The sequence below is a fragment of the Poromitra crassiceps genome, assembly GCF_964638095.1.
Source record: "Poromitra crassiceps genome assembly, chromosome: 10".
Taxonomy (NCBI): domain Eukaryota; kingdom Metazoa; phylum Chordata; class Actinopteri; order Beryciformes; family Melamphaidae; genus Poromitra; species Poromitra crassiceps.
This window is the reverse complement of record NC_139631.1, coordinates 21,025,624-21,036,604: the sequence shown is the minus strand read 5'-3', so window position 1 is coordinate 21,036,604 and position 10,981 is coordinate 21,025,624. Positions and strand designations below refer to the sequence as shown.

The 10,981-nt window shown below is 42.7% G+C and overlaps 1 protein-coding gene across 1 annotated transcript; it reads left to right on the top strand.

Moving 5' to 3' along the window:
* Positions 1–214: 214 nt before the first annotated feature.
* Positions 215–8,815, top strand: ankrd13a (ankyrin repeat domain 13A). Its single transcript, XM_083643828.1, has 15 exons — positions 215–503; positions 848–983; positions 1,784–1,908; positions 2,012–2,057; positions 2,380–2,523; positions 2,614–2,803; positions 3,943–4,009; positions 4,116–4,197; positions 4,359–4,420; positions 4,522–4,652; positions 5,274–5,431; positions 5,581–5,838; positions 5,971–6,131; positions 6,258–6,322; positions 6,528–8,815. The coding sequence occupies exons 1-15, from the start codon at positions 402–404 to the stop codon at positions 6,724–6,726; spliced, it is 1,926 nt and encodes a 641-aa protein (XP_083499954.1). The 5' UTR covers positions 215–401; the 3' UTR covers positions 6,727–8,815.
* Positions 8,816–10,981: the final 2,166 nt, after the last annotated feature.

The following is a 10,981-nucleotide window of genomic DNA, read 5'->3' as shown; positions in this document are numbered from 1 at the left end:
TTTACTCTTCACTAGACTGCAGCAGGGCAACATAGACAGAGCAAGAGCATACCCAGCGGCAGCTGCGACTGCAACTCAATGATCTATCTACAGTCGTCCAGCAGATGGCGCCGTTTGTCTCAGTACGATATCGACAGGCCCCCGCCCCGCCCGTCTGACGTCTGTTCTCAAAACTTCCGGTCCGGGCAGACACTTCCTTGTTCAAAAGTTTTATTTTGGGGAGCTTTGAGGAAAAGTTGGCGAACGGCTACCACATTTTGGCATTATCATTGTCAAATAACGAGGGAATTATTTATATCCATCATACGTTTGGGCACAACTAGGATGTAGCGCAGCTTTTCACATGGCTGTAATTATAAGCTGGCTAACGTAACGTACTGAGAGGCTCCACAAAGAGGACGATGTCCACGGTTAGCGAAGATTTGACGGTGACGTTTCCATTGCATTCCTCAGTGTGGGAGAATGATTACAGGAAATTGGAGGACGGTGTAACGTTACCACAGGTTCGTGCAAAAATTAAACATGTGGCTGACCTATCTAGTAGTAGTACTAACGTTACTTGACTCAGCTAACGTTACCTAGCTAGATGAAGCCAAGCGGCATAGTGTAGGTAGGCGATTGACAGATGCTTCGTAGTAGCACCAACACAATGGTGTTTAAAATGTTAACCTACAGAGTATGACTCTTGTGGAGACGAGACAGGAGTTATGTCAGCGTACTTGGATATAAAGAGTTTGTCATTCTCAACCATGCAGTGTCAAATTAAAAGATCTGTACGTCTAAAAGAGGTGGGTAAATATCATTTCGCCACTAAAAATCAGTTTCTCTTTCTGCTTGCTTTTCTCAGAATGACATAGAGGCCGTGGATCCCAGAGGGAGGACACCTCTCCACCTGGCTGTGTCCCTTGGCCACCTGGAGTCAGTGAGAGTCCTTCTTAGACATGGCGCCCAAGTCACTAAGGAAAATGGCAACAATTGGACAGGTTAGGCGTGTAGTTTCTCCCCGACAGATGAGGAATGCTATTGTGTTAATGTTTCCTGTACTTGTCTTGCACATCAATGACTAGCCGCGACACGCAACTCTAAATGGATTCTCCTTTAGAGTTGCGCACGGCTTGCCCTTCTCCGTGGAAGTCAGACCCAAAGCAAGCTCGACTGGCTTCAAACATGCACGAATCACAAACGGTATCTTTCCCTTTTCAGAGACTCTTCTTCTGGGGGCATGTCGCTGCTGTGCAGTTGAAACGCGGCCACGCCCCCAGAAGAAGAGTCTCTGAAAAGGGAAAGATACCGTTTCCGGCTACACAAATAAGCATCGTACTCGTAAACTGAAAGTTAACAAACACCGTTGCCAGTCCTTTATGAGGGAAGACCCCCGTGGCTACGTGTGAGTGCTTTTGTCTTTGTGATTCGTGCCTGTTTGAAGCCAGTCGAGCTTGCTTTGGGTCTGACTTCCACAGAGAAGGGCAAGCCGTGCGCAACTCTAAAGGAGAATCCACTTAGAGTTGCGTGTCGTGGCTAATCAATGACATGCTTTTACTGGTTTTGTGGGCTGAGTAAGCCCTTCCCACATTAACCTACACATCATCCAAATGGGATGTCTTGTAAAAATGCATATCCACTTGTCTCTTCCGACTGCAGTGCAGTGAAACAGTATTGCTTTCGTTGTTTGGTACCATCAGTATTGAGGTTTCCTAATGGACATTTGCGATTTAGGGAGAGCAAATACTGTTGGCTTAAAAGGTTTAGCGGTATGTTTACATCTGTCTGTGCCTGTGTGCAGTACTGCAGGAGGCGGTCAGCACTGGAGACCCAGAGATGGTTCAGCTGGTGCTTCAGCGCAGAGACTACCTCAAAGCTTCTACAGCACTAGGAGGAGTGCCGGAGCTGCTGTCCAAGATCCGAGAGGTTTTGCTTCACAGATTTCTCCCCTGTCTTGTCTTCTACCTCTGCCTGTGCCTGTAAAACAAGTACAAGACACTAACTGCCCTGTTTTCATTTTTATCCTCAGTCTCCAGATTTCTATATGGAAATGAAATGGGAGTTCACCAGTTGGAGTAAGCTCTGTCTTTTCTTGTTTTCTATGGATAGGCAAAGTAGGTGGCGAGTGTGTACTAGTGGCCTTATTCACATGGAATATTTTAGTGATCATATTCATTACTGAAGAAAAAAGTATCAACATATGTTTTGTAATGCAGTACCATATGCTTTACTGTCCACAGTCCACACCAAATAAATAATCTTCGCCTACCAAGAGAGTTTGTCAGGTCATACAGGAAAAACTACATACTTGCCTCTTGGAGGTGAAACATTATTTGTGTTCATGTGTGGATGTTTGTTTTTTCCATCTTGGGACATTCATATGCTGTTGCTTCACAGTCCCTCTTGTATCCCGGGTTTGTCCAAGTGATGTTTGTCGCATTTGGAAAAGTGGTGCCAGTTTGCGAGTAGATGCCACTCTCCTGGGCTTTGAGAACATGACCTGGATCCGAGGGCGTCGAAGCTACATCTTCAGAGGAGACGGTACATATTGGAGCTCTTCGTGTCATTCTCACAGCTGTTTGTGTAAAATGATGGAGTTTGTCGCTGACTTATTGTTTATGTTTTTTATAGATACATGTACAGAGTTGATGGAGGTGAACCATGATGAGGAAGTGGTGGACACTGAACGCTTCAACATATCCCAGGAGATTGAGGATGTCACACTAGATTCAATGCAGCCAGCTGAACAGGAGATTGCCAAAAGGTTGACTACTTCGATTGTCAACACCTACTTGGACACCAAGGATATTGCTTTTGAGAGGTAAAGAGTCCCATCTTTCTCTATTCACCTCTTTCTAACAACATACTTCCGACGGCTTCTTCTGATTAGTCAAGACCCAATTGCACAGTGGCAGCATTTCAGCATAGCTAACAGCGCTCAGGACGTTTTCACACCTGTACAACCATCAGCTCACCCAGAGTGAGAGTATTTCCATTGACTCAAAAGCTGTCTGTCAGACAAGCTTGGTGCACACAAGTGAGTCAATGTTGCATAGGCCTACAACCTAGCAATTACGTGTCACCCTGGATATTAATAGCGAGAAGTTGACCTAGACCCCATTCCTTATACGTTGTTTAATTAACCCAGGTTAATATGATACCAGCTGTGTCAAATTATCTTGTAAATCTGCATCCAGCTAACTGTGTTCCTCAAATGTAGGTTGCAGGTTGATTTGTCAAACTTGTTTGTAGTTATCTTGAATAATTACGTGTCTGTTTTTTGGGGGGGGGGGGGGTGGAGCATGAGTGCAGAGTGGAAACCATGATCAATAATCACACAGTTGGCTGGCACAGCATCAAGGCTAAACACCTTTTTACGTAACCTGAGCATGAGTTAATAACTGAAAGCTATAAAGAACAGATCTTATCTGAAAACACATATTAACTGTGGAATGCAACACTGCCAAAGCCTCTAAAATGAGAAAGCATAAGTAGGCCATTTACAATTGTTTTACCACACTGTATTGTTAGTACTGCTACAAGTACTAACGTTACGTTATGTAGCACCAGGTGGTTAGTGCGACTCACTGGTAAACTGGTAAGCTAGCAGCAGGCATTATCCGCTTTTATTTCTCCTCGCTTTCTCCAGACAGCACTTTTTCCACACCAAAAATACGCTGACAAACACTATATGGACAGTGGACACACAACCTAAGGCTGTTTTTTTTATTTTGAACCGAAAATTCCAGGCTTACAGTCCATCAAATTGTCAACAAACGTATTCAGCGCCTGAGTTATCCATGTATGAGGAATGGGGTCCAGGACTTATTTAATATTGTTTTTCACATTGTATTTGAAAGGTTTCCTTCAGGATCATAGCCTAAATCAGGATCTCAGGATCAGGATCTCATAGCATAAAGTCAACATTTTTTTCACAACTACCGGTACTGTTTTCCACAGGAACAAGTCTGGGATATGGGGTTGGAGGACTGACAAAACTGAAGTTGTCAATGGATTCGAAGCAAAGGTTCCTAAAATTATATAATGTTTTTGTTTGGGACAAGATTTGCTACTTTAAATACTACAATGTATTTTTAACATTGTATGATGTTACATACTGATTTTTTTCTCAGGTATTCAGTGTGAACAATGTGAATGTGGTAATCAGGACAAGGACAGAGCATCTTACAGATGAGGAAAAGGCCAGGATAAAAAGTATGTGTAAAACTGCACGGTAATGCTGGTAACTCCCCCCGCCCCACACGCACGCACACACACACACACACACACACACACACACACACGCACACATGAGTAGCACATCTGGATTGAGTGAGATTGGTTGACAGTACTGAAGTTAGACTCTTTGTTCATAGGTGAGAGGAACGTCCTCGAGTCTCTTCTGGGGACTGTGGAGCAGCACATCAGTGCACAGGGGGTAAGACATGCAGTTAGTAACTACATGTGGCATTTTGGTCCCACAAGACAGTTGATTTGATTTGATATGATATGAATGCTTGACTTTGTTGTCTTGATTAGGACCTTACTCTGGAGTATGCAACTGCCACCAATCCCACTGCCATCACTCCAGAGGAATATTTTGATCCAGACTTTGACTTGGGGAATCGAGACATTGGCCGACCTATTGAGCTGACCATCCGAACACAGAAGTAAGAAAAACTGCATTAAACCACATTAGGTGCTGTGTCTGCACACAAAATGTTTTTTTGAGCTCCCAGCCCCTTTCTGCAATTCATTTCTATGGTAAAGACATGCTTGGAGCAGTCCTTCCCAGAACCGTGCCTGGCGTTTCAGTGCTCTCAGTGGCTAGCATTTTTTGGTGGAGCGCTCTGGGCATCCCAAGTAGAAAACAGTTCAGCTTCTGTAGAAGAGCGCTGCTCATCAATGTCGCCTTTTTCAACCGATCAAAATCGAGGAAGAGGCAGGACTAAGACGTTAAAAGCAAAGCCTAGGAGAGATATCTCAGCTTTTTTTGGGGTTCTGGATGAGAATTGGCCTATTAATTGTATTATCTTGTTGAGTTGGTGTTAGCTTGCTACCTTGTTATGCTAGCTAGCTAACGTTGGCTGCGAACTGTCTGTGCGCTGTGTGTCTGGCAGTCATATCTTTGATATCCAAAGCACTCCGCCATGAAAAAACTTTCTGTGGACACGGCACCTAATACTTCATTTTTGATAGCTGTGTGCCACTGGGTTCAGTATTGGGAAATTATATTTATGTGTGTACTGTACACATATGAGCAATGTGTTGTTTTTCTTTGTTGTACACAGGTTCAAGGGCACACTGTGGATGAGTGAGGAACACCCGCTTTCCCTGGTGGAGCAGGTCACTCCCATTATTGACCTTATGGCCCGGACCAGTTCCCATTTTGCGCGGCTGCGAGACTTTGTGACCCTGAAATTTCCTCCGGGGTTTCCTGTTAAAATAGGTGCGTGGAATTCCTCAGAACAGGAATGTCACAAAACTAGTCTGGATTTTTTACACAGACCACATGTTCAGTGTGTAATACAAGACCTTCATTCGCCCTTTGAAGTCTGTCTTAAAGTCTAATCTACTATTGGTTCTTTTCTCTCACAGAGATTCCACTGTTTCATGTGCTCAATGCCAGAATTACCTTTGGTAACGTCAATAAATGCAGTACAGAAGAGCAAGTGAACACACCCGCGGCTACACCTGTGGCCACGCCTGCAGCCACACCTGCAGCCACACCTACAGCCACACCCGCGGCCACACCTACAGCCACACCCGCGGCCACACCTACAGCCACACCCGCGGCCACACCTACAGCCACACCCGCAGCCACACCGACATCCACAGATGATGGAGAGGCTGCTGGTAGGATTCCTACTAGGAATGCAGCCAGTTTCTGAGCACTGAATATAGAATTTGCATGGACCCTACGTAATGTTGCAAAACAATCCTATGTGCTATAGCTAATTACTGTTCCTTTGCTTTTCATCCATCCAGCACCCCCTCCATTCCAGGTGTGTCCTTCAGTGTTTGAGGTGCCTGTCCACTACCGCCATCGAGGCGGCAGCCGCCACACACACATATCCAACAACGACGAGGAACTTTTGCAGTATGCCATCCACCAGAGTCTTCTGGAGTCTGGCAGAGGCCCAGGACAGGTCAGACGCCAACAATCATAGGATAGCATTAGCTCCCTCACAGCAGTGGATGTTACAGTATCACTGTCAGTTCCTGACGTTCCTCCTCTGTTCTTTCAAGTCATCTACCGGTTTGTATCATTACAGGAGACCACCTCGGACGATGCAGATGAGGAATTCACTGATGCCATGCCCAGTAGCCAGAGTGACAGGTAGGAACATGGGCTCAGACTGTTGGCATAGCAATTACATGCAGTCAAAGGAAGGGAAAAGTCTTTGTTTTACAAGTGAGAGCGAAGGTTGGGGGGGTGCAAGAGAGTTTCTCACACTAATCTGTGTTGAAGGTTATGAACTCAGGTGATGGTGTATATATTGTAGAGAAGCCACTGGAAATGATGTCTTTCCCTGTCATTCTAGGAGTATCCCAGAGGGGGTGCTAGTGGAATATGGAGACACATCCAGTCCTGCAAGCTCTGTCTCAGCCTCGAGCCCTGACTCAGATCTTCGCCTGGCCATGGAGCTCTCGGCGCGAGCTCAGGAGGAAGAAGAGCATAGGAGGAAGCAGGAGGAAGAAGAACTCGACAGGATATTGCAGCTATCACTCACAGAGAAGTAAAAGGAGTAAGAGGGAATATGGGGTTGAGGCCATGCCTCGCAATCCAGTTTTTCCAGATCCAAAAGCAGCAACTACCACACCTCAATTCACCTTCCCAACCACTGTAGTCATCTATGCAACCTCACATTTCTTCTGTAACATGATTGTCATAAATTGCACAGGCCATATCAAACTGTCGGTATTCAATATTTTCCAAAAGCTTATTTTTTTGGTAAGAACATACTCCTTTATATATTTCTATCTCCACATAATCCATAAACGCGTATCTATCCTCAAGCCATCCATGGACTTTTTTTTCCCTTCTTCTTTTTTGCCTCTCCCCCCCTTCCTTCCCCAGTTGAGTCATAGCTGCAACATAACAGTGTTGATCACACAGGAGTGAGGTTAAATCTGTGTAATTGAGGTTCTGTAACATAAAGGTTTGACTACTGGAGGTGGCTCGATGTAGTTTTCCCACAGTCGCTTTGCGGAGGGTCATGGTGAATGATTGGATATCTCAGGGTTCCACTTTTCCACACTCTCTTCACTTTGGAATTAGGTTTCTTAATTGTAAAAACATTGAAAATAGTAGTCTGGTAATTTATGTAATGTTTCTTTTGTGCAAGACGGTATCACCCCTTTGCATATAGACCTATGTTATTTCATTATTTGCGGTTCCATTCAGTCAAAACCGGCTAGCAGCAGATTCATAGGTGAATGCAAAACAAGTTTCTTGTACTGTGTGAATGTACAATATTCAGATGGGTGATGAAAGCATGTTACTGTGAGAGAACATGTATTGTAAATCAGCTGCATGGTGAAATCTTTGCTGCACAAAAAAAAGTCAATTGCTTAAATTTTCCTTAGGCAGAAAGCTGATTTTTGTTGAACATGGCCACTGCTTGTTTGGTTCGGGAGGATGCATTTTTTTTATGGGCCAACTCTCACTGCAACATCAACCATTATCACCTCAGTTCAAAGAACCAATAGCAGAAAGCATTCTGCCTGCCTTCCTGTGGATATAGCAGTCATGCCATTTAGAAGTGGTCAGACAACCGGCGTTGCATAGATTATTAGAACTGGTCCATTCAGTGGTAAGATTTTTTTCTTCTTCTCAAGCAAGACCTCAAAATCACCACATTTCTAAGGGTGATCCTTCAGCCTATAGCCACAAACAACTATAGACCTCTGAGCTGAATGAAAGACCGTATAGACCAGTGGTTCCCAAACTTTTTTTCTGGGGCCCCACTTTTTAAAAATGACAAACCACCATGACACAGTTCACAACAGGCCTTAAATATAAAACGAGAAGAGCAAATGTGTGAATAAATGAACCATTTGTATTGTCAGTTCCGCATCACCTTATGATCTTGAATAGGTACGTTAAATACTTTATAAATGAGAGTATGAGACCGAATAAATGCATTTAGATGGTTAACAAGCTGTCTAATTGTGTAATTGTTTTTTTCCCCTCTCAGTAAAACATACACAGTTTAAATAAAATACTGTGGAGGAAATGTTGCAAATGTTTTTGGTGACCCAAATAATATCCCCTGTGATCCACCTGTGGATCCCGACCCAGACTTTGGGAAACACTGGTATAGACTATAGAATCAAAGCTCAAGCATGCCCGGCCCGCTATACCGGATTGTTTTTGATGCAGGTCCCAGTTCCTTTTCTCTGATGAAGCTTGTTTGGTGAGAGTGGTTCTGACTGTTCTGTGCTGTGCCATTCAGACCACATTTCTAAAGTCTAACAGAATTTATTAAGTTTCCTATCTACAAAACAAGGTGATGGGGGTGATGCTGAATAAAATGCATTAACCACTACAGTTGATTTCAATGATAACCAACCACTCCCATCATAGGTCTCTCTGCATTGCTTTGTCTGGGTTTCAGTGGCTTCAGCTCAGAAACAACTAATCATAATGATCAAATTGCCAAACTGCAAAACAGTCTACTTTACCAAGGCTAGCTATGGTTAGATCAACAGGGAACAGTTTATAATGCATCGTTTGCTAGCTGCAAAGTTTTTTTTTGTAACATGTTAACATTTTAAGAAAATGTGGTTGATTCAAAATGTTATTTCTTAAATAAAAGCACTTTATTTCCATGTGTACTAAATTTGATTTGGTTTATGTGCTTTATAGAAATGCATATAAAATGGAAACAAACTTGTGGTTTTTGCATGCTTAACATCGAATGAGCTAAATGTGTTCATATCCAAAGCAATTAGGTTCCTTTACATTTCCAGGTCACTCATTCAAGTTAAGGTTTAGAAGATCATTTATCTACAGTGTGTGAATGGATTTTACGTTTGTTAGCTGCTAAATATAGTCACAATCATATCCCCTCAGCCTTTGCAACGCTAATGGATAGCACATAATCAAAGTATGCTGTAATCCAATTGGATTGTGTACAAATATACACTGGTTCCGGGTAGGTGGGATAAGTTCTAAAAATAGAGTATATATTATTGTGTTTGCTTAGCTAGCTGCATGTATTAAAAGTCCAAATGTGGATATGTCAATTTTCATGACGGGACTTAAAAAGTAAAAAAAATGCACAAGCTAAAATCCCCCTCTGAAATTACATTGCATATTTAGTATTTTGTTGTTTCTTTGCTCATATAGGCTGACAGATTATTTTAGCACAATTCGGTAAATGGATGATGAGCTGAGCTTTTCACATTTGGACACAAAGGGCAACATTTGGTTTGCTTTGTTAAAGGGGTCAGTGACCTGTTTGTTTCCACTGCTTTCACCTAGCATAGGAGCCCTCATCCCGCCGTTTCCATGGCTGTAGATGAAGGGAAGATTTCTCTCTGCTCGTATTCATAGTTTTGCCTTTTTGTGTGGATCGGCCTGAGGCTTATTGACACGTTTTCCTTCAATAGGGCTAAGTAGCCACAGACAAAATGCCTGTAAGAGCAAACTGAACAGGCCTATTTACAAATTCCCTTTAGATTTGATTATGTGTCACATAATCCAATCAATTTAAAAAAACTATTCCATAAAACGACAAGTCACAATTAGATTAGTAAATAGGATTAAAAAGTAGGCTATTACTTTCTTGGAGCCAACAATATCCATTGGAGATTTTTTTTTAATCTTGTTGGCAACCTACATTTCAAATTCCATGGCAGTGTGATCATAATATATTGCAAATGAGTAACAAAGACCAGGAAAAGATTGCTTGTGTTCATTTTTTAATTGATGCTATTAGGCTATGTTTACCACACAACAATGAGGAGTTAAAACTTAACATACTGCATGAAAAAACATAGGCACTTAAAAGTCAAGAGTTATTTAAATAACAAAATGCCACTTTCAAGATAAACCACAAATAAGATAGCAGGCCTACTGCATAACATTTGATTTTGAGGCCTATGCATACAAAAAATGTATAATACCATAATGAATACACACAAAAGAAAATAATTCTTCAATAAACGAGATTTTTTTTGGCTAACCAATAAAACAGTCCCTAATTATGCAGTGTCTCTTCAGTGTGGCAGGTTGATGAGCTTGGCTTTCCTCGGTCTGAGCTGAGAGCAGTGGGGGTCCAGTGGTCCTGAAGCTGGGGGTCAGCTGGTCCAGGGTGTGTCTCTGCTGGGCAGCTTCACCGCCGAGGCAGCGGTTTGTAAACACAGACAGCCATGATGATCATCACCACCAGCAGCACAGAGAGGACGCTCACCAGGCTAACTGGAACACGCGCACACAAACAAACAAAATAGGGTCGATTAAACAGAACATTAACAGACATTATTTGACTATTTTTTTTTATCCTGCATAAAACAGTTCTGATGTCAAACACCTATTTTCAGCACTCATCCGGCGCACCCTGGCACTTGTTTACATAATCAAGTCTTACCTAAATTCTGATTCTGCAAGAAAACATATGATTTTTCGGCCAATTTAGAGTCCTCCAATTGTCCGCTGACTAACATACTAAAACAGAATAACAGGCCTATTATGTTGTCTCGGATGACATGGAGCATCATCGCGGAGCTTGGAAGAGGAATGATGATGGAGACTGCGCAGCTTCTTCCGCCGAAAGATCCTGGGTCCTAAAACCGTTGCGTTATTGTCAAAAGCCTCCTCCTTATAGCTAAAGGCCAAGCATACAGACAGTAGGCTACCAGGGTTGGTAGGCTACTGTGCAAAAGTATTAGGCAAAAATAAAAATAATTAGCCTAAATAAAATAATCTGTAAAGCGAAGGTTCTTTCAAAAGCAATGACATGAAAAGTGTATAGATAGGCTATAAAATAAA

Bases quoted from the DNA above. Each gene is read 5' to 3' on its own strand.
- ankrd13a (XM_083643828.1), top strand. From the start codon at position 402: ATGTCCACGGTTAGCGAAGATTTGACGGTGACGTTTCCATTGCATTCC. The intron at 984-1,783 runs GTTAGGCGTGTA...GCCTGTGTGCAG, and splicing joins AAATGGCAACAATTGGACAG to TACTGCAGGAGGCGGTCAGC. The intron at 1,909-2,011 runs GTTTTGCTTCAC...TTTTATCCTCAG, and splicing joins TGCTGTCCAAGATCCGAGAG to TCTCCAGATTTCTATATGGA.